We start from the raw sequence: 23,255 nt of genomic DNA, 5'->3' as shown, positions 1-23,255 counted from the left end.
TGGCTGGAGCAATTAGACAGCAAAAGGAGATCAAGGGGATACAAATCGGAAAGGAAGAGATAAAAACATCACTCTTTGCCAATGACATGATAGTGTACTTGAGTAACCCCAAAAATTCCACCAGAGAACTCCTACAGCTGATAAACAAGTTCAGCAAAGTGGCCGGATACAAAATTAACTCAAACAAATCAGTATCATTCCTATACTCAAAAAACAAACATGTGGAGAAAGAAATTGGGGAAAAGGTACCCTTCACAATAGTTACAAAAACTATGAAATACCTTGGTGTGACTCTAACTAAGGAAGTGAAGGACCTGTATGACAAGAACTTCAAACCTCTGAAGAAAGAAATTGAGGAGGATCTCAGAAAATGGAAAGATCTCCCATGCTCATGGATTGGAAAGATCAACATCTTAAAAATGGCCATCCTACCAAAAGCAATCTACAGATTAAATGCAATCCCCATCAAAATTCCAACCCAGTTCTTCATGGAATTGGAAAGATCAATGTGCAATTTCATCTGGAATAACAAAAGACCTAGAATAGCGAAAACCATCCTCAACAACAAAAAAACATCAGCGGGAATCACTATCCCTGACCTCAAGCTATATTACAAGGCAATTGTGCTGAAAACTGCATGGTACTGGTACAGAAATAGGCAAGTGGATCAATGGAATAGAATAGAAGATTCAGAAATGAGCCCTCATGTATATGGTCACCTGATTTTTGACAAAGGAGCAGTAAATATTCAATGGAAAAAGGACAGCCTATTCAACAAATGGTGCTGGTCCAACTGGCACTCAACATGCAAAAGAATGAAAATAGACCCGTTCTTATCTCCTTGTACAAAACTCAAGTGTAAGTGGATTAAAGATCTTTACATTAAACCTGATACACTGGAATTATTAGATGAGAAAGTAGGGAAAACCTTAGAACACATAGGCACAGGAGAAAATTTCCTAAACAAAACACCAATGGCTCAAGCTCTAAGGTCAAAGATTAACAAATGGGACTTAATGAGATTGCAAAGTTTCTGTAAGGCTAAGGACATCGTCAAGAAAACAAAACGGCAACCAACAGAATGGGAAAAGATCTTTACCAACACCACATCAGATAGAGGCCTAATATCTAAGGTCTACAAGGAACTCAAAAAGCTCGACACCAGAGAATCAAATAACCCTATTAAAAAATGGGGTACAGAGCTAAACAAATCTTTTTCAGGTGAGGAACTCCAAATGGCCGAAAAACATCTGAGGAAGTGCTCGACATCCTTAGCCATCAGGGAAATGCAAATCAAAACAACCCTAAGATTCCACCTCACTCCAGTCAGATTGGCCAAGATCCAAAACTCAGATGACAGCAGATGCTGGCGAGGCTGCGGAGAAATAGGAACACTTCTCCACTGTTGGTGGGGTTGCAAGCTAATACAACCACTCTGGAAATCGGTCTGGCGATACCTCAGAAAATTGGATATAGTACTACCTGAAGACCCAGCTATTCCACTTCTGGGCATATACCCCAGAGACACTTTAATACACAACAAAGATATATGCACCACAATGTTCATAGCGGCTCTATTTATAATAGCCAGAAGCTGGAAGGAACCCAGATGTCCTTCAGAAGACGAATGGATACAAAAATTGTGGTACATATACACAATGGAATACTACTCAGCCACCAGAAACAATGACTTAACCAAATTCTTAAGAAAATGGCTGCATCTAGAGAAGATCATCCTGAGTGAGATAACCCAGTCACAAAAGAACAGACATAATATGCAGTCACTGATAGTGGGATGCTAACCCCAGAGGCTTGCACTCCCCCAGAAACAACTCACAGACTGTATGAAGTCCAAGAAATAAAGAAAACAAAAACTATACATATATTCACAAAACAAGAAGACTTTGACTATTTCCATGTTGCGTTTTGTTTTGCATGTACTTTACGCTTATTGCAACTAGTACGTTTTCAATGCATACTGTCAAGCCCTTGAAAAAAATCAAGTACCGACTAAAAAACATATTCACATGGTTTTATGTAAAATTTATTTTAATGTCTGAAAAAACAGTACTGACAAAAATGTATAATTTTAAGCAAAAAATGTTTAAAATCTTAACATCTATCTTTGTTTTGAAAAATAAAATCGTTTAAAAAAAAAAAAAAAAAGAACTCAAAGCTAAATACCTAATAACACACTGCCTCCAACAAAGCCAAAACTACTCCAAGACCACATCTCTAAACAATGCCACTCCTTGTGGACCAAGTATTATTGACACACACACAGGTTTATGGAGCCATAGCTGTACACATAGGTCATGGGCAGGCCTTAAGGGTCTGCTCCTGCTCTTTGTTGCCTGCCTGGCATAATCTTGCTGGAGTAATTATCTCTCTTTTCTTTGAACCCATAATCCACTGCTGGTCCTGGAGAGCTTTACAGCCTCTGGACTCAACCAAGCACTTAATGGCCACTGATAACTTTACTATATCCATTTCCCATTTACTAAAATATATTATTGAAACAATATTATATCTTATTCAGTCTTTTCTAATTATCTTCTTAGTTTAACTGCTAAGGATGGCAGATAAAGGGGATTGAACACTACAATTCAGGAGTTCTGTATATAGATTTTATTGAATCTTTTGCATTTATACACAAGATATATGTGCAAGAACAGTAGCTACATTGTTGTGAATCATGAAAAAAATCCTGAAAGAAAAGGTTTTGTATCTATAAAAATAGAACAAATCAGTATTAGGTATTCATAACATAGAAGGCTATGAAGCCAGAAAAGTAGGACTAAGGTGTAACTCAGTGATGGGGCAACTGCCTGAAACATCTGTGTTCCTAGTTTGGTGACTATTTATACTCCTAACAAATTTGGGTCCTTATGACAATAATAATTATGGTGGTAGTAATAATGATGGTGAAGATGAGGAGGTGGAGAAGAGAGAGGAGGAGAAGGAGAAGGAATATTATGAACTTGCCCCATGTCAAATTTAGCTAATACTAACCATGTATAAATGGATGTTGGGCCATCAAATGAATTAGAGATAATCTATAAGAAGCCTCTCTCTCTTTCTCTCTGTTTGTTTGTCTGTCTCTGCCTGTCTCTCTGCTTATGTGAGACTGTACACATGCACACGCACACACACAAAGCTGATTCTCTCCTTCAGCAATCACTACCTGCCCATGGACATTTAATTAGTTATGAGGCCTCAAGAGTCTCCTCTCTCCTTCAATCTTGCTAGAGTTATAACTTGCTTGAACTTTTGCAAGTCTTATGCAAACAACTACAGATTCAGAGAGTTTGTTTGTAGATCATCTAGTTCATGTCCAGAAATACTGTACAGAGACAGTATTTCACAGCTCCCTTCTCATCCTCTAGTGCTTACATTCTTTGTACCCACTATTCTGTGATAATTCTTCTGCCTTGATTGGGAAGAAGATGATGTAGATGTAGATTAAACCATCTGTTGCTGACCATTCACAGTCACTTATTCACAGCATTTCAGTCAGTTATGACTCTCTTCATTGCCCAGTACACAATGTACAGTGAAGCTTCTGTGACCAAGGTTGAGAGCAGCAAATAAAAACCTGTTTTCATAGCTTCTAGTGTTCTCCTTGTTCTTTTGTTGAAGATATTATATTCTTATGTATCACACTTCTGAGTATATATACAGAAGAATAAAGTCAGCTCACTGTAAGAACATCTGATTTCCTTGTTGTTTCCTAATTGTATAATCACTGAGGTACCGGTTACTTAATGAGTAGTCAAATAAAATGTGCCACATACAGTTATAAGTATATATACATATGATATTCATACCATCCTCATTTTTAAAATATTCCTACTTTTCTAATTAACTAATATATTGTACAATTTGATAGGAATATCTGAACTATCACTGGGGCTACATATATTGTACGTTCAGTACCCTCAGTCAAGAAATGTCACAAAATATTGAGATGTTAGTTTATTATGATGTTATGAACTGTATGTGTATGTATGTGTGTATGTATCAATGTGTCAGTGTATGTGTGTGTAAGTGTGTGTGCATATGGGTTTGTTTGTTTGTTTGTTTGTTTGTGTGTTAAGGTGGAGTTAATTTCAAGCTGTGTTGGAGCAAACTATACCAGAGTTTTCCTTTGCTTTTTCAAATAGAGTCTCTGTAAAAATACAAGTCTACCTATCTATAACCTCTGTACTAATGCCACAAACCTTATTTAGTATAATCTAATCAAAATATTTATTTTTATGAGGTAATTTTCTCAATAAAGTAAAGAAGACAAATCTCCAATGGATGCAATAAGGTATCAGGCAACCAGAGATGGCTTGAGGGTTAGGAACACTTCACATACTGGCTCACAACATGTAACTCCAGTTCCAACACATATAATGACTACCTCTGAAATTTTCAGATACTGCACACACTAGCACATATAAAATAAAAAATAATTGTATTTGTTAAAGATATTGGTATAACTTTTTTAAAGATTTTAACTGTATTCTTTAAGAATTTCATATGTACATAGTAAAAAAATTATTCTCATAAATCTTTATCCTGTTTAATTCCTCCCACATATTCACAAAACAAATGCCTTCCATCTTCTTATCCTGTTATATTATAAAAACGTGATAAATCCAAATTATGTTCTTTATATGCACATTGATGTGGGACCATTCACTGGATCTTGGGAAACTTACAAGTCATAAGTACCACAAAGAAGGATGGATACTCATGCCAACAGCTTTCATTAGCTCCTAATTTAGAGTGTGAACTTGGTAACCACATCTCACATCCTTGTTAGAATTTTGAACGTGCAAATCTCTAATTCGGGTGGCACAGCTTCTGTGTATTTGTGAGTGTATCAGTTCTGTCATGTACAAAACACAAGCTTTCACAGCATTCTTCCTAATCCTCTGGCCCTTACAACATTTCAATATTGGGAGACACTTGCAATATAAACAATGGAAAAAAAGATGGATTCTCACACTGTATGAAGTGTAAAATAAAGTCTATGACACAATATGTAACAGACAAATATCAAATGGCAAATCAGGTACAAAAAATTATCATGATCATCATGGAGTTGAAATACATATAAACTCTGTAAAATAATAATAAAAATAATGGATGTTCTTGTCTTCTTGTGAGATGGTAGCTTTTTGCTGTCTAGGAATACAGGAACCAGACTCAATTATCTGCTACAGCGGTAAGAGATCCACATGCTTTTTATAACCAGTCCAGGAAACAATAGTGTCTTCTTACCTGAAATGGGCTTGCCCCTGACCACATCTGTACTAATAATACAAGAAATGTGGATGGAGAGCAAGCCACCTCTCTCTGTAAAAGTCAAAATGTGTCATAACTTATTAGAAAACAGGACTGTAGTAAAAAGAAACGCAGTAATTTACCATTCATTATTATTTTAAAAAATAAAAATTTGTCAATTACTAAATATCACCTGAAAGCATAATAAGAACTCTCAAGCATTTGGCAGTTTTTCAATTGCTAGGGTTTTCAAAAATTAAACTTATTTTAGAGAAGTTTCAAATTTTTGAAATTTTACATAGTGGTTTTATAACCTTTCAGCCCACGTGCCATTTCCCCAGTTTGATGCTTGATTAAAGTGGCCCCCATATGCTCAATATTCTCATGTATTTGAATGCTTACTCAACCTTTAGTGGAACTACTTGGGAAGGATTTGGAGGTATAGCCTTGTTGAAAGACATTGTGTCACTGGGAGTAGGCTCTGGAGTTTCAAAAACCCATGCCAGGTCTAGTATCTATCTCCTTCTGTAGATGAGGATATAAATCAATCAGCTACTGCTTCAATGTCATGCCTGTCTGCTCTAGGCCATTATGATAATAGACTAAGTTTCTATAACTTTAAGTAAGGTAACAGTTAAATATTTTCTTTTGTATGAGTTGCTTGCATTGTGAAGTGTCTTCACAGCATTAGAACACAATTAAACCACCACTATTGACTGTTTATACTGATATTGTACGTCTGTTCCATTTGAACTAATATTGGTTATTAATCATTTACTAAATCTTGCTTGGTTTTCAGTGTTGTACAGAATTGGGGGTATTCTCTTTTTTGTTTCTGTTTTGTTTTCCCTTTATGTATGTATGTGTTTGAAAATTGCAGAGCAATATTTATTCACATTACATCATATACAATGTATTTTCTTCCCTAAAGTACATTTTGCTCAATTTATTAATTATCCCTTCCCTCTATACTAAGGTATTAGAAACTACTGATCACTTTTATTAGTTATATCATTTTTTATTTTTGGATATCATACAGCTAAACACACAACATCTTAAAACTGAATTTACTGATGTCTTTTACAGACAAAATTAGCAGGTGCTAGTTAAACTGACCAAACATATATATACTCTACAATCCACAACTCTCTGAATGTACAGTTTATAGTGTCTCCTGAATGTGCAACCTAAATACACATACAGAAAGACTTGACGTATAATTGATTGGTTAAAGAAAATACCAGCCACTGTGTCTTAGTTACTTTTCTATTGCGATAAAAAAAAAAAAGTCCAAGGTAACTTATACAAGAAAGCTTACATGGACCTTACAGTTTCAGACATGTAAACTCTGACCACCAGGGTGGGAAGCAGGGGGGCAGGCACAGCACTGGAGCAGCAGTTGAGAGCTTATTTAACTCATTCCCTAGCAAAAGACAGAGAGAAACACTAGAAATGGTGTAACCTTTTGAAACCTCAAAGCCTACCCACAGTGACAGACCTCCTTCAACAAGGTCGCACCACCTAATTCTTCCTAAACAATTCTAACAACTAGGGACAAAGTATTCAAATATAAAGAGTCATTCTTACTCAAATCACCACACACTGAAAACAAAGAGAAATATAGTATTGAAATATAGGAAATATTTTTCTGAGCCAATAGTACACAACAAAGTGAAATATAAAAAGAATAAATATAGTCATGTCTTTTATAAACAACAAAACACTAGACCAGGAGAGTTTGAACAATTCACAATCCAGGTAGAACTCTTATAACTCTAAGAAAAATATTAAAACTAGGCAAGAAACTGGCTAAATTCAAGAGATAATATGATACCACTGGAGAAAGACCAATAGAACATCAACAACACTGACAGTTGTCTAATACTAAAGTCTATAAATTAATAATTGTTTTGTTTAATATTATTAAAATGTTATAGGTATATGAATACAAACATATACATATATAATACACCACCCATATCTAAACTGTGTATAGCTTGTATTCTTTATTTTTATGTATTATTTTTACTGTTGCATATTAACTAAGTGAAATGCCCACTAAGTATTAAAATATTGTTTGGTTTAAGAAAATACGTAATGAATTTTAACACACTTATATTTATACATGCACTCATAATAGCATAAGTTTTGCTAAGTGATAGCTGAGCTGGATTATCATTGTCATTAAACTCCCTTGTTCTATATTACTGACATATCTGTCATACCATCAACTACTATCAACTGAGTTAATTCCCTCTGTTTCAGCAGAGGTTGGTTCTTGGGGACCAAAGGAAAAGTCACCTTAAGGGATATGACATTTTTGTTGTGGAGCAAGGAACTTTCTTTCTCTATTTCATAATAAACTATATTTGGATTAAACTGCTTTGAAGGCCTTTTTGAACTTAATGTAAGGGTTTATGATTTGCTGATATCTACAAAGTCATCCTTCATCACCTACTGGGAACAGCAGAGCCTCCTTCTTAAGATACAAAAACATCACATAACCACAGCACTGCCGGGAGAAATGCCAAAGTCTCAAAACTAGGTGTGACGTCTCAGTTTACTCCCCCTTACCAGGAACTTCGTGCTCCACACAGGGCTTGTCCTCATCTTTATTTTTATCTTTTACAGATAACAACTTATTTATTTTAGTTACCAGTGCCAATCACTTGTTAAAAATAAACACAATGAATTGAGTACAACACACTTACACAAGTAATAAAAATTTGATAATTTTGATAAGAGTACAAATAAAATGAGAAAGAAAGCTAGGCAAAGATTAGTTAGTAGGTATAAAATAATGGTAAGAAAAATAAGTTTATAAATACAATCTATATATTATCCTAAAGACTAAATAAAGAATTCCATACTAAAACACTGTAAATATTTGAGCAAATTACTATGCTTTCTAGATTTAAATGTTATGCACTATTTACATGTATGAAAAAATGATACCATTCTCAATAACTATCATTTTTTTAGTGTCAGTACAAACACACAATAAAATGTAAGAGGCAGAAAAGATGGTTTGCAATGAAGAGCACTGACTGCTTTCCCAGGTAACCCAGGTTGATTTTGAGTATACATATGGTAGCTAACAGCCATCTCTCTGAGTGCAGTCCCAGAGGTTCTGACTCCCTCCTCTGATCTTTGCTAGAGCAAGGTATATACATGATACACAGTGACACATGTTGGCAAAAGAGCATACACAAAAAATAAAAAAATGAATAAAGAAATAGATGTTAATTGAGTTGCTGACAAATAAACATAGATAAACATCTTTGATATCTGATAAGCTAAGATATAAAAGTAAAACTGAAAATCTAATAACAAAAAATTTTGTCATCTTCAGAGAGAAAAAAAGATCTTTGCTATAAAATCTACAAACCTAATAAAAAAAAGTCTTGAGGATAACTATGTAAACAATTAAAAAGTTTCCAAGACAAAGGCAACTATTTAGAATACTTATGAAAAGTCTTCCCAAAACTCTCATGTCAGGAGAGCTAAATAGGGAAGGAAACTGTGCAAGTAGAAATGAATGAAAAAAGAAAACCACATGAAGATTCCATGACAGAGAACAAAGAATGGGAGAAGAGGGAAAAGGGTGCTAACAGAGAACATCATGCACGTCACTGTAAACACAGTCTTCTGCTAAGGATATTTCTCAGGGCTCCTTTCATATCCCGATTCCTCAGACTATAGATAAAGGGATTCAGCATAGGTGTGACTAGACTATACATCACGGCCACAATGATATCCTTGTCATTAGTGTTATTAGACGAGGGGACAAAATACAACCCAATAATAGCCCCATAGTAAAGAGAAACCACAGAAAGGTGAGAGCCACATGTAGACAAGGCTTTACAGATTCCCTTAATGGAGGGAGTTCTCAGGATGGTGACCCCAATACGGCCATAAGAAACCAGGATGCATATGAATGGCACTGTAATAACCACCATACCTAAAAGAAGTATGACCAGCTCATTGATGGAGGTGTCTGAGCTAGACAGCTTTAGCAATGGGGAGATGTCACAGAAGTAGTGTGGGATGACATTGCTTCTAAAGTGAGATATCTGAGCCAAGAGAAGGGTGTGTACCAAGGCATTGGCTGAAGATAAGGTCCAGGATACAACTACTAATAGGACACAGAGGTTCTGACTCATGATGATGGTATAGTGCAGAGGGTGGCAGATGGCCACATACCTGTCATAGGCCATGGAAGTCAGAAGAATGCTGTCAAGAGCAACAAAAAATATGTAAAAATACACTTGGGAAATGCACCCAGCATATGAGATGGACTGATTGTGTGTCAGCATATTCACGAGCATCTTTGGAGCTGTGACTGATGAGAAAGAGATGTCTGTGAAGGCCAAGTGGCTGAGAAAGAAGTACATGGGGGTGTGGAGATGAGAGTCCAGCCTGATGAGCAGGATGATGAGCAGGTTCCCCAGCACAGTTGTCAGGTACATGACCAGGAACAGGGCAGAGTACATGCCTTGGTCCTCTGCCCGAATAGGGAGCCCCAGGAGTATGAACTCAGACCCAGTGCTCTCATTATCCCTCCTCATGGTCTTTGTCTTCTGCTGTAAGTCAAAAAGAAGGGGGAAAAAGGAAGTGATTTTACTATTACATTGCAGAAGCATGTTGTGAATTTCCAGTACTGAAAATATAATTAGTTTAAACCACTTAGTGCATGTATTTTAATCTTATGGAGATTTTTGTTACAGTAATGGGCTAGTGATGATTTGGAAAGAGACATAATTCATGTACTTTGAAAGAAACTGAATGTCTCTTAGCTGGAAACAATGAAACATTGGAGCAATTATCAAATCTATTTAAGGTGCCTGGATTTCACCAAGACAGTTCTAGATTAAGGATTAGCATGTTAGTTGTTAGAAGCAAATAAAAAATCAACAAGATTTTAATGATTTCTATCTTTTTATATATTTCTTTATGCACATATATACCGCTACCTACCCACAAATTAAATCTGAATAGTGTAACCCAAGTAGCTACTTTAAATATGCTAGATACCAATATCATGGAAACTGGTACTGAGGTCAAAGCATTAAATACATCAGTCATATCCAACAATTAAAGGACAACGACAGCTTTAAAGCAGCTATGAGTTCTTCCTGTAATAACAGTGTCTCAGGCAATCTGCTCACACTTCCATCACTCTTCCTAGGCTTCATAAAATGACCCTGATTCCATATGTACATCTTTAGTTTAAAACTCTGCATCTCAGGCAAGTACACAGAACACAAGGAAATACTTGACTTTCCCATTATTTTCTAGAACAGCCAAGATAATTTCTTGCATCTTTCTAGCAAATGCAAATGTCACCTGCTTTATTTTTCACCTGGGTTTCAAGCCAAAAACTGTTACTTTTTATGCATTTCCTACATGTTTTCTTTGTTGCTAAACTGGGATTCTCTCTTTTTTTCTGTAACCATTTCCTATGCAAGTGAATAATCAATAAACAATAGGAAAAGAAAAATAATAAAGTTAGAGTGATATCTTAGCTATTGAGAGAATTGTGTGGTTATATTGTATTTGAAGACTTGTTTACTAGACCTTCTTTTTCTCTGTGATTGGTGGTATTTGCCTCTTCACACTTTCCAAGCCTTAAATTCTATAGAATCTCCCAACTTGGTCAAGACCATCTTTAAAATGTCTATGTATCATCAATCTCTCTCATTATAGAAAATCACTTAATGTGATGTTTCATGAAATTATAGTTCATTTCTTACATATTTCTGTGTAAATAGTAATTATCACAATGTAAATGTTAATTATTCATCTGTCCACAGGTAGATGGTTTCAAGCACTTTGCTATGTTGAAAAATATTACAATAAGCTTTATTGTTGTTGTTGTTATTATATTTTATATAGTACATATGCTGTATTCAGTAAAGAGTATGGAAAATTAGGCAGCTATGATTTTGAAAATATATCAGGTCACAAGAGGTCAAGGTGATAAAGAAGCTGATATGTGTTCTATGAAAAATCTTCAGTGGAAGAACCCAAATACAGATATTGTAAAATGGATCTCTATCCAAGTGTTTAAAAGGATAGCACAAGCTGCTTTGATAAATAAGATAAGCCCAAGGCAACAGCCAATCACAGACATGTAAAGTTTGGAGAACATATGAGGCACAAACAGATATATTGTATAATTTACTCTGGTATAAAAGTTTCCGTCTGTTCAGGGATAGAAACACTCATGAAAATAAACTAGCAGAAAACAACAAATGGCTTGATGTCTGCCAGGTAGAAAATAGATTGGATAAGCCAAGAATATTAGCTGGCATATGAACACCAGGAGTTATTATAGAAAATGTCACAAAGAATTTGGGACTGCAAAGAAAATACAATAGAAAATGTATGTTGACATTAAGTCTGAGCACATACGGTGATTTTTTGACTTTCTTCAAAAATGAATACAAATAAGGAAAACATTCTATAAAAAATAATTTGAGAGAGTGAGTGCCCATTTTTCTCAAAGGTTGGTCAGGTCCTCAGTGAATGGTACATTTCTGTATAAAAAACTAATTACCATTTGATGGTTTGACCCTAGCAATATGAAATGCATGCTGACCAGAGAAATAGAAAATGAGAAACACAGACAGAAACAGAGAGCAAGACACAGAAGCAGACAAAGAAACATAGAGGGTGACCCAAACACATGCAGTGATACAGAAGAGTGAACATTCTATGCCTGATCTGACAGACTAACTAATATAATTAACACAAATACCTTTAGCTAAGAAACACAGCAAAGCTCTTCCATTTCTCTCTAGAAAGATAACAACATAGCAAAAGCAGTGAATCCTCTCAAACGGTCATACATTCATTGCAATGAGAAGAAGAACTACCAATTCAGAATCTGATATGGCAAATACACAAACATACGCATTGTCCTCCTCTCCTGGGAAATGCAAGTAAGCACTAATATTAGAAATCATGTAGAGGACCTAGGTTGCAATCTCTGTCCCAAGATTCAAATTAGAGTCAAACAGGACACAGTAACTTCATTTTAAATTATTTCCATAGGGAAAGAAGTATCTTGAAAGGTATGAGAGTCCCTTCTCCCCTGAGAATCAATAGTAGCAACCATAACAAGATTTCCAATAACTTTGCCTTGTTTATGTCGTGATCTCTGTGATTATTTGACATTTAATGACAAAATACATTCAAAGAGAGACACAAAAGTATTCAACAGATTCTAATATAATTTAGGGGATAACAACTTAAAATGGGCTTATTATCAAAACCAGACATGGTAAATATCCATAATAATAGAAAAAGAATTGGAAAAAATATCTGTGGAGTTCCCCATGGCACATCAAGGATTTGAAATTTTATTCTGTTTTTTAGCTTTTATTTATTGAAAAACTTTATGTTAAAAAAGAAAGATAAATGTACAAATTTTAAGCATTTTTGCATAAAAGTATACGAATACATTTTTAAGGTTGTGATTAAGTATTTGTGGGTACATTTACATACACATATGTATATATGTAACAATATTATATGAAAAGAGGTTATTAATTTGAGGGGATAGGAGAGAAACTGGAGGGACTGTAGGAAGGAAAGGGGGATGTGATACAGTTCTATTTTAATTAAAATATATTCTTTTTTTCTTGAACTTCACTCAGTCAGTGAGTTGTATCTGGGGTGTTAAGAGCTTTCTGGGGTTAGTATCCCATTATCAGTGACTGCATATTATGTCTGTTCTTTTGTGACTGGGTTATCTCACTAAGGATGATATTCTCTAGATGCATCTATTTTCTTAGGAATTTCGTTAAGCCATTGTTTCTGATAGCTGAGTACTACTCCATTGTGGAAATGGACCATAATTTTTGTATCCATTCATCTACTGAAGGATATCTGGGTTCTTTCCAGCTTCTGGCTATTATAAATAGAGCTACAAGGAACATTGTGGTGCATGTATCTTTGCTGTATGTTGGAGTGTCTCTGGGGTAAATGCCCAGAAATGGAATAACTGGGTCTTCAGATAGTACTATGTCCATTTTTCTGGGGAACCACCAGACTGATTTCCAATGTGGTTGTATCAGTTTACACACCACCAGCAGTGGAGAAGTGTTCCTCTTTCTACACATCCTCTCCAGTATCTGTTGTCATCTGACTTTTGGATCTTGGCCAATCTGACTGGTGTGAGGTGGAATCTCAAGGTTGTTTTGATTTGCATTTCTCTGATGGATAATGATGTTGAACACTTCCTTATATGTTTCTCAGCCATTCAATATTAATTGATTGAGAACTTTTTATTTAAGTGTTTACCCCATTTTTAATAGTGTTGTTGGATTCTCTGGTGTCTCCCTTTTTTAAGTTCTTTGTATAACTTGGATATTATGTCTTTATCTGATGTACAAGATACAAAAGTTAAATCAGGACCAGGTAAACCACCTAAATCATCCCATAAAACCTAAAGAAATAGAGGCAATTATCAAAAGCCTCGCATCCAAAAAAAGGCCAGGACCAAATGGGTTGAGTGCAGAATTTTATCAGACATTTATTGACGACAAAACACCAATACTCTCCAAACTATTCCACAAAATAGAATCATATGGAACACTACCAAATTCATTTTTTGAGGCTACAATAAGCCTCATTCATAAACCACACAGAGACCCTACAAGGAAAAATAACCTCAGACCAATCTCACTTATGAACAGTGATGAAAAAATACTCAACAAAATCCTTGCAAACCGAATCCAAGAACACATGAAAATGATTATTCACCATGATCAAGTATGCTTCATCCCTGGCATGCAGGGATGTTTTAACATATGGAAATCCATCAATATATTCAACCATATAAACAAACTCAAAGAAAAAAATCACATGGTCATCTCACTAGATGCTGAGAAAGCATTTGAAAAAAAATTCAAAACATTTCCTGTTAACAGTCTTGAAAAGAACAGGAATCTAAGGCCCATACCTAAACATAATAAAAGCAATATACAGCAAACCAACAGCTAACATCAAACTTAACAGTGGGAAACTTCAAGCAATCCCACTAAAATAAGGGAATCGACAAGGCTGCCCACTCTCCCCCTACCTATTCAACATAGTACTGGAAGTCCTGGCTATTAGACAGCAAAAGGAAATCAAAGGGATACAAATTGGAAAGGAAGAAGTAAAAACATCACTCTTTGAAGATGACATGATAGTGTACTTAAGTGACCCCACAAATTCTACCAGAGACCTCCTAAAGTTGATAAACAAGTTTTCTTTATTTCTTGTACTTCATACAGTCTGTGACTTGTTTCTGGGGGAATGCAAGCCTCTGGGGTTAGCATCCCACTATCAGTGACTGCATATTATGTCTGTTCTTTGTGACTGGGTTATCTCACTCAGGATTATATTCTCTAGATGCAGCCATTTTCTTAAGAATTTGGTTAAATCATTGTTTCTGGTGGCTGAGTAGTATTCCATTGTGTATATGTACCACAATTTTTGTATTCATTCATCTTCTAAAGGACATCTGGGTTCCTTCCAGCTTCTGGCTATTATAAATAGAGCCGCTATGAACATTGTGGTGCATATATCTTTGTTGTGTATTAAAGTGACTCTGGGGTATATGCCCAAAAGTGGAATAGCTGGGTCTTCAGGTAGTACTATATCCAATTTTCTGAGGTATCGCCAGACAGATTTCAAGAGTGGTTGTATTAGCTTGCAACCCCACCAACAGTGGAGAAGTGTTCCTCTTTCTCCGAAGCCTCGCCAGCATCTGCTGTCAACTGAGTTTTGGATCTTGGCCAATCTGACTGGTGTGAGGTGGAATCTCAGGGTTGTTTTGATTTGCATTTCCCTGATGGCTAAGGATGCAGAGCACTTCCTCAGATGTTTCTCGGCCATTTGGTGTTCCTCAACTGAAAACATTTTGTTTAGCTCTGTACCCCAATTTTTAATAGGGTTATTTGATTCTCTGGTGTCTAGCTTTTTGAGTTCCTTGTACACCTTGGATATTAGGCCTCTATCTGATGTGGTGTTGGTAAAGATCTTTTCCCATTCTGTTGGTTGCTGTTTTGTTTTCTTGACAATGTCCTTAGTCTTACAGAAACTTTGCAATCTCATTAAGTCCCATTTGTTAATCTTTGACCTTAGAGCTTGAGCCATTGGTGTTTTGTTCAGGAAATTTTCTCCTGTGCCTATGTGTTCTAAGGTTTTTCCTACTTTCTCATCTAATAGTTTCACTGTATCTGGTTTAATGTGGAGATCTTTGATCCATTTACACTTGAGCTTTGTGCAAGGAGATAAGAAAGGGTCTATTTTCATTCTTTTGCATGCTGAGTGCCAGTTGGACCAGCACCATTTGTTGAATAGGCTGTCCTTTTTCCATTGAATGTTTACAGCTCCTTTGTCAAAAATCAGGTGACCATATACATGAGGGCTCGTTTCTGGATCTTCTATTCTATTCCATTGATCCACATGCCTATTTCTGTACCAGTACCATGCAGTTTTCAACACAATTGCCTTGTAATATAGCTTGAGGTCAGGGATAGTGATTCCCTCAGATGTTTTTTTGTTGTTGAGGATGGATTTCGCTATTCTAGGTCTTTTGTTATTCCATATGAAATTGCACATTGATCTCTCCAATTCCTTGAAGAAATTGGTTAGAATTTTGATGGGGATTACATTGAATCTGTAGATTGCTTTGGTAGGATGGCTATTTTTAAGATGTTGATTTTTTCCAATCCATGAGCATGGGAGATCTTTCCATTTTCTGAGATCCTCCTCAATTTCTTTCTTTAGAGGTTTGAAGTTCTTGTGTCTCAATCATTTTTAATAGTTATCAAGATTGTTTAAAAGTTCAAAGTATCTTCTGAGATTCAAAGCAATTCCTTCATTGTATCTCCCTGTAAAATCAAAAGCATATTAAATTTTTTTAATATACCACCATATTAAATATATGTTATTATTTCAAAAGGGAGGAATCATGGCATAGTGAGGAAATGCCAGATGTAAACAAGACTTAAGTCCAGTAGAGAACAGCAGATCCTGTAGCTCTGTGTTCTACATTGAGGAGTTTAGATGGTTCTGCCTACCCAGATTTGCTACCTGCATCATAAAGATTTTGTTTGGTTGCATATTCCTTGCCTGTAGCTATCATTGACAGATATTTTATAGCATTGACATTTTAAACAACTTCAGGGCCTTCTACAAAATCCAAACTTTACTTCCAAAGCTTCATATAATGACCTTCCAGGGACTTTTCATAGGGACTTTCTTGTAATATGCTTTCTGGGCTCAGAAAGTGATTCAATGAAATCGTAGAAAAGGGTTCCATGCTCCCTTTATTCCTGCATCATTGTGATGTAGATGACATTGCTAAGTTTTTCTGACATTTTGGTACAGATTTGTCTCATTTGAGCCACATTTATGGAGGTTTCTTTTTGCTGTTGAGCAAGAATGCCCTTCCTCCTTTTACCTCATAGGTTGGAAAAGGATCTGGGTAGATTTTTACTCTGAGGGTACACCACCATTTATTTCAGTGCAAATCAATTCCTAAACAATTCCATCATTTCTTTCTATACAAGTCTCAGCTATAACAGTCTGCTTTCCAGTGTCCACAAATCTATATTCCTCCAAACAAAAGCCTAGCACAGCAATAAATCAGTTCCTCGTACCAACTTCTGCCTTTGGATTTTCATTGCTATTAAAAGGCACTGTCTAAGTTTGGGTTTTTTCTTCTGGGAGCAGACACCATGACCAAGACAACTCTTATAAAGGACAACATTTAATTTGGATTTGCTTAAAATTTTAGTCTATTTCCATCAGGGCAGGAGTATGGCAGTGTCCAGGCTGACAGAAGGGTGGAAGAGCTGAGGGTTTTACATCTTCATTTTATGGGAGCCTGGAGAAGACTGATTTTCAGGAAGCTAGCATGAGTCTTAAACCCATATGCATAGTGTCACACTTTCTCTAACAAAGCCACACCTGCACCAACAAACCCACATCTCCAGATAATGCCACTCCCTTGGCCCAACATACCAAACCAACACAGACACCATGACCAGGTAGCACTTATAAAGGACAACATTTAATTGGTTCTGAAAAATAGGTTCAGATGTTCAGTGCATTATCCTCAAGGCAGGAAGCATGGCAGCATTTAGGCAGACATGGCACTGTAGAAGCTGTGAGTTCTGCATCCTGTACCAAAGATAAACAGAAGACTGGCTTCTTCAGACAGCCTGGGGGAAGTTCTCAAAACCCACACCCACAGTGCCACACTTCCTTCAACAAGACCACACCTACTCTAACAAGATTCCAACTTCTAATAGTGCCACTCCCTGGGCAAAGCACATTCAAATCACCATAAGTGGTATAGCTGGATATTGAGGTATAACTATTTCTGGTTTTCTGGAAAAATTGCTAAATTGATTTCCCAAAATGTTTGTGCAACTTTGTAAACCCACTAGCAATGTAGGAGTGTTTAGCTTGCTCTATATTTTCTACAGCATGTGCTATATCACTTGAGTTTTTGAAATAAGCCACTCTGAGTATTTTAAGGTGAAATCTCAGACTTATTTTGATTCACATTTCTCTGATGACTAATACCTTTGAACATTCCTTTAAATATTTGTAGGCCATATGATATTCCTCTGTTGAGAATTAACTGTTTAGCTCTTTTCACCTTTTTAAAAAGTAATTAATTTTTAATTTTCAATATATAATTGCTACATAGTCATATTCCCAATGATAAATTAACTTCTGAGTTAGCAAGAAATTAGGCTTATAAAATTTTTATGAGAAAAAAGTACCCATTAGGAAGAATTTATGAATAAATCTGTCTGAAGAGCTTTGACACATCTGTGGCAAGTTTGAAAAAGAAGATTAATCAAAACACAATATCAATATATGCCTATTTTATAACCTCAAAATCTTAATATATGCCTATTCCGGAACATCAATCTAATCATTGTAGGTTTCTTCAGTGCTACTCCCTCCTTCTTCCACCTCTAAAATATGCCCTGATTATAGAACAGTAGCCTATTTTGGAACCCTTGTTCTCACAAAAAATTTTGTTTGTTGCTGGGCATGTGGTGCACACCTTAAATCCCAGAACTTGGGAGACAGAGGAAGGTGAATCTCTGAGTTCTAAGGCTAGCCTAGTCTACATATTGAGTTCTATAATAGCCAGGTCTACCTAGAGAAAGAAACCCTGTCTCAAAACACCCCTCCCCACTCCTTACCAGTTCTTTCTTTCTTTGTTTCTTTCCTTCTCTCCCTCTCTCTCTCTCTCTCTCTCTCTCTCTCTCTCTCTCTCTCTCTCTCTCTCTCTCTCTCTCCATTCCTTCCTTCTTTGGGTTGTCTTAACAAAAGGGTGCTAATGCTACTAAACATCTGACACAGGCCAGACCCTTAAAACTAGATGGCCCTGGCCCAGCAATGCTAGTGTGTCAAAGGTTTTCTCAACTCTTTAAAGTAGAATTCACTCCTACCAAATGAGTAACCATCTTTTTGCTATGATTGCAAACAGATTTTGCTGAATAAATAATCAGTCACCATTACTATTTCTTTCTTGTCTTTCTCAGTTGATCTGGTGTTGTAACCATCCAGAAATTACCTTTAAGTAGTAAAATAGTAATTTCTGGATGGTTACAACACCAGATCAACTGAGAAAGACAAGAAATTAATATACAGAACTGGCCTTTCAAACCTGTGAGTAAAACATCCAAGGGCTCAAAACAACTGTATATTAATATTTGATCTGTACTGCACGTGCAGATGCATAGTAAGACATCATCTATATTGCATTTATGCTGTGCTTGATGCTACAACCACACCAGAGATGAGGTGAAGTGTGGGGAAAGATGTATATAAGTTATATGCAAATACAGTATCATCTTCTCTAGACTTAAACATCCAGAGTATTGGTACCAGAGTACAGGAATTCCTGAAATTAATCACCCTGTGTGAATACAGAGGGAGCCAGTTACTATCCTCTGAACCTGCTCTGTATGTTATTGTTGGTACAGTTATCTTTAGGGTTAGAAAGTCAACAACACATGGCATCATGCCTACAAGGCAATCATTGCACCGCTGAGCTGTCTCCAGGCCATTTAATATCTTAGTACTGTTTCAGTGCAACTAAGCAGTGTCGTCTATTCAATTTTCTAAATCTATGATAAAAATCTAACGATATAAAAAACACTTGGCAATTAGCAAAGTGTTCTGAAAGTGTTGGTCAAAATATGAGGAGTTCTGGTTATTTCTTCGACCTTGTCATAGCCAGGTATTTGGACAGGTTAAATTTCACTGTAACCTCTTCTAGATGTTTTGTTTTGTTTTTACAAACACCAGTGCAAATATATATATATATATATATATATATATATATATATATATATATATATATATATATATGATATATAATATAAAACTGTAAATTAGTTAGGTCTTTCTTTCTTTCTTCCTTCCTTCCTTCCTTTTTTCCTTCCTTTCTTTCTTTCTTTCTTTCTATTTTAGATTGGACCAAATTTTATTCCAAATCTCAGTATTTTCATTTGCTTAATTTTAAGTTTAAATTTTTCTTTCATTAATTTATATACTCACTTGCATTAAATTCCTAGATTTGACTCTTCTTTTTTTTACCAAATATATTTTACAAAACAAAAATAAATGTACAGATTTTAAGCATTCTTTGCATAAAATTACACAATACATTTCTGTCAGTACTTTTTTTCAGATTTTAAAATAATTTTTACATAAAACTGTATGAATATATTTTTAGTAAGTACTTGATTTTTTTAAAGGTTTGATAGTATGCATTGAAAACTTAATAGTTACAATGTGCATAAAGTACATGTAAAACAAAATGTAGCATGGAAATAGTCAAAGTTTTCTTGTATAGAGATTTTTTTGTTTTGTTTTGTTTTCTTTTCTTTATTTCTTGGACTTCATACAGTCTGTGAGTTGTTTCTAGGGCAGTGCAAGCCTCTGGGGTTAGCATCCCATTATCAGTATCTGTATATTATGTCTGTTCTATTGTGACTGGGTTATCTTACTCAGAATGATATTCTCAAGATGCAGCCATTTTCTTAAGAATTTGGTTAAGTCATTGTTTTTGGTGGCTGAGTAGTATTCCATTGTGTAAATGTACCACAATTTTTGTATCCATTCATCTTCTGAAGGACATCTGGGTTCTTTCCAGCCTCTGGATATTATAAATAGGGCTGCAATAAACATTGTGGTGCATGTATGTTTGTTGTATGTTGGAGCATCTCTGGGGTATATGCCCAGAAGTGGAATAGCTGGGTCTTCAGGTAGTACTATATCCAATTTTCTGAGGTATCGCCAGACTGATTTCCAGAGTGGTTGTATTAGTTTGCAACCCCACCAACATTGGAGAAGTGTTCCTCTTTCTCCGAAGCCTCGCCAGCATCTATTGTCATCTGAGTTTTGGATCTTGGCCAATCTGACTGGTGTGAGGTGGAATCTCAGTGTTGTTTTGATTTGCATTTCCCTGATGGCTAAGGATGTCGAGCACTTCCTCAGATGTTTTTGGCCATTCGGTGTTCCTCAACTGAATTTTTCTTTAAGTCTGTACACCATTTTTAATAGGGTTATTTGATTCTCTGGTGTCTAGCTTTTTGAATTCTTTGTATACATTAGATATTAGGCCTCTATCTGATGTGGAGTTGGTAAAAATCTTTTCCCATTCTGTTGGCTGCCGTTTTGTATTCTTGACAGTGTCTTTACCCTTACAGAAACTTTGAAGTCTCATTAAGTCCCATTAGTCAATTTTGACCTTAGATCTCGAGCCATTGGTGTTTTCTTAAGGAAATTTTCTCCTGTGCCTATGAGTTCTAAGGTTTTCCCTACTTTCTCATTTAAAAGTTTCACTGTATCTGGTTAAAGTGGAGATCTTTGATCCACTCACACTTGAGCTTTGTACAAGGAGATAAGAAAGGGTCTATTTTCATTCTTTTGCATGTTGAGTGCCAGTTGGACCAGCACCATTTGTTGAATAGTCCTTTTTCCATTGAATGTTCATGGCTTCTTTGTCAAAAATCAGGTGACCATATATGTAAGGGCTCATTTCTGGATCTTCTATTCTATTCTATTGATCCACATGCCTATTTCTGTACCAGTACCATGCAGTTTTCAGCACAATTGCCTTGTAATATGGCTTGAGGTCAGGGATAGTGATTCCCGCAGATGTTTTCTTGTAGTTAAGGATGGATTTCGATATTCTAGGTCTTTTGTTATTCCATATGAAATTGCACATTGATCTTTCCAGTTCCATGAAGAACTGTGTTGGAATTTTGATGGGGATTGCATTGAATCTGTAGATTGATTTTGGTAGGATGGTCATTTTTAAAATGTTGATCTTTCCAATCCATGAGCATAGGAGATCTTTGCATTTTCTGAAATCCTCCTCAATTTTTTTCTTTAGAGATTTGAAGTTCTTGTCGTATAGATCCTTCACTTGCTTAGTTGGAGTCACACCAAATATTTCATAGTTTTTGTGACAATTGTGAAGGGTTACTTTTCCCTAATTTCTTTCTCCACATGTTAGTCTTTTGAGTATAGGAAGGCTACTGATTTTTTTTGAGTTGATTTTGTATCCAGCCACTTTGCTGAACTTGTTTATCAGCTGTAGGAGTTCTCTGGTGGAGTTTTTGGGGTCACTTAAGTACACTATCATGTCATTGGCAAAGAGTGATGTTTTTATCTCTTCCTTTCCAATTTGTATCCCCTTGATCTCCTTTTGCTGTCTAATTGCTCCAGCCAGGACTTCCAGTACTATGTTGAATAGGTAGAGGGAGAGTGGGCAACCTTGTCGAGTCCCTGATTTTAGTGGGATTGTTTCAAGTTTCCCACCGTTAAGTTTGATGTTGGCTGTTGGTTTGCTGTATATTGCTTTTATTATGTTTAAGTATGGACCTTGGATTCCTGTTCTTTCCAGTACTTTTAACATGAAGGGGTGTTGAATTTGGTCAAATGCTTTCTCAGCATTTAGTGAGATGACCATGTGATTTTGTTCTTTGAGTTTGTTTATATGGTGGATTACGTTGATGAATTTCCTTATATTAAACCATCCCAGCATCCCCGGGATAAAGCCTACTTGAACATGGTGAATGATCATTTTGATGTGTTCTTGGATTCGGTTTGCAAGGATTTTGTTGAGTATTTTTGCATCAATGTTCATAAGTGAGATTGGTCTGAAGTTCTTTTTCCTTGTAGGGTCTTTGTGTGGTTTAGGAACAAGGGTTATTGTAGCCTCAAAAAAATTAGTTAGGTAGAGTTCCATCTGATTTTATTTGGTGGAATAATTTGGAGAGTATTGGTATTATGTTGTTAATAAATGTCTGATAAAACCCTGCACTAAACCCATCTGGACCTGGGCTTTTTTTTAGTTTGGAGTCTTTGGATGACTGCTTCTATTTCTTTAGGTATTATTGGATTTTTTAGATGGTTTATCTGGTCCTGGTTTAACTTTGGTATCTTGTATCTGTCTAGGAATTCATCCATTTCCTCCAAATTTTCCAGCTTTTTTAAGTATAGGCTTTTGTAGTAGGATCTGATGATTTCTTGAATTTCCTCAGTTTCAGTCCTTATTTCTCCATTTTCCTTTCTGATTTTGTTAATTTTGATACTCACTCTATGCCCTCTAGTTAGTATGGCTAAGGGTTTATCAATCTTGTTAATTTTTGCAAAGAACCAGCTCTTGGTTTTGTTGATTTTTTTAATTGTTCTTTATGATTCTATTTGGTCTATTTCTGCCCTATGTTTGATTATTTCTTGCTGTCTACTCCTCTTGGGTTTATCTGCTTCCTTTTGTTCTAGAGCTTTCAACTGTGCTGTCAGGTTGCTAGTGTATGCTCTCTCCAGTTTCTTTTTGGAAGCACTCAGAACTATGAGTTTTCCTCTCAGTACTGTATTCATTGCATCCCATACGTTTTGGTATGTCATGTTTTCATAATCATTGAATTCTAGAAAAT

General features: G+C 35.8%; 1 protein-coding gene across 1 annotated transcript; it reads right to left on the bottom strand.

Moving 5' to 3' along the window:
• Nucleotides 1-8,903: 8,903 nt before the first annotated feature.
• On the bottom strand, nt 8,904-9,842 carry LOC308428561 (olfactory receptor 1J21-like; the record flags this gene model as incomplete). Its single annotated transcript, XM_080927070.1, has 1 exon — nt 8,904-9,842. The coding sequence occupies one exon, from the start codon at nt 9,840-9,842 to the stop codon at nt 8,904-8,906; it is 939 nt and encodes a 312-aa protein (XP_080783196.1).
• Nucleotides 9,843-23,255: the final 13,413 nt, after the last annotated feature.

This window comes from Micromys minutus, assembly GCF_963924665.1.
Source record: "Micromys minutus genome assembly, chromosome: 13".
NCBI lineage: Eukaryota > Metazoa > Chordata > Mammalia > Rodentia > Muridae > Micromys > Micromys minutus.
Note: the sequence above shows the minus strand (reverse complement) of the source record. Positions and strands in the feature narration are given on the sequence as shown.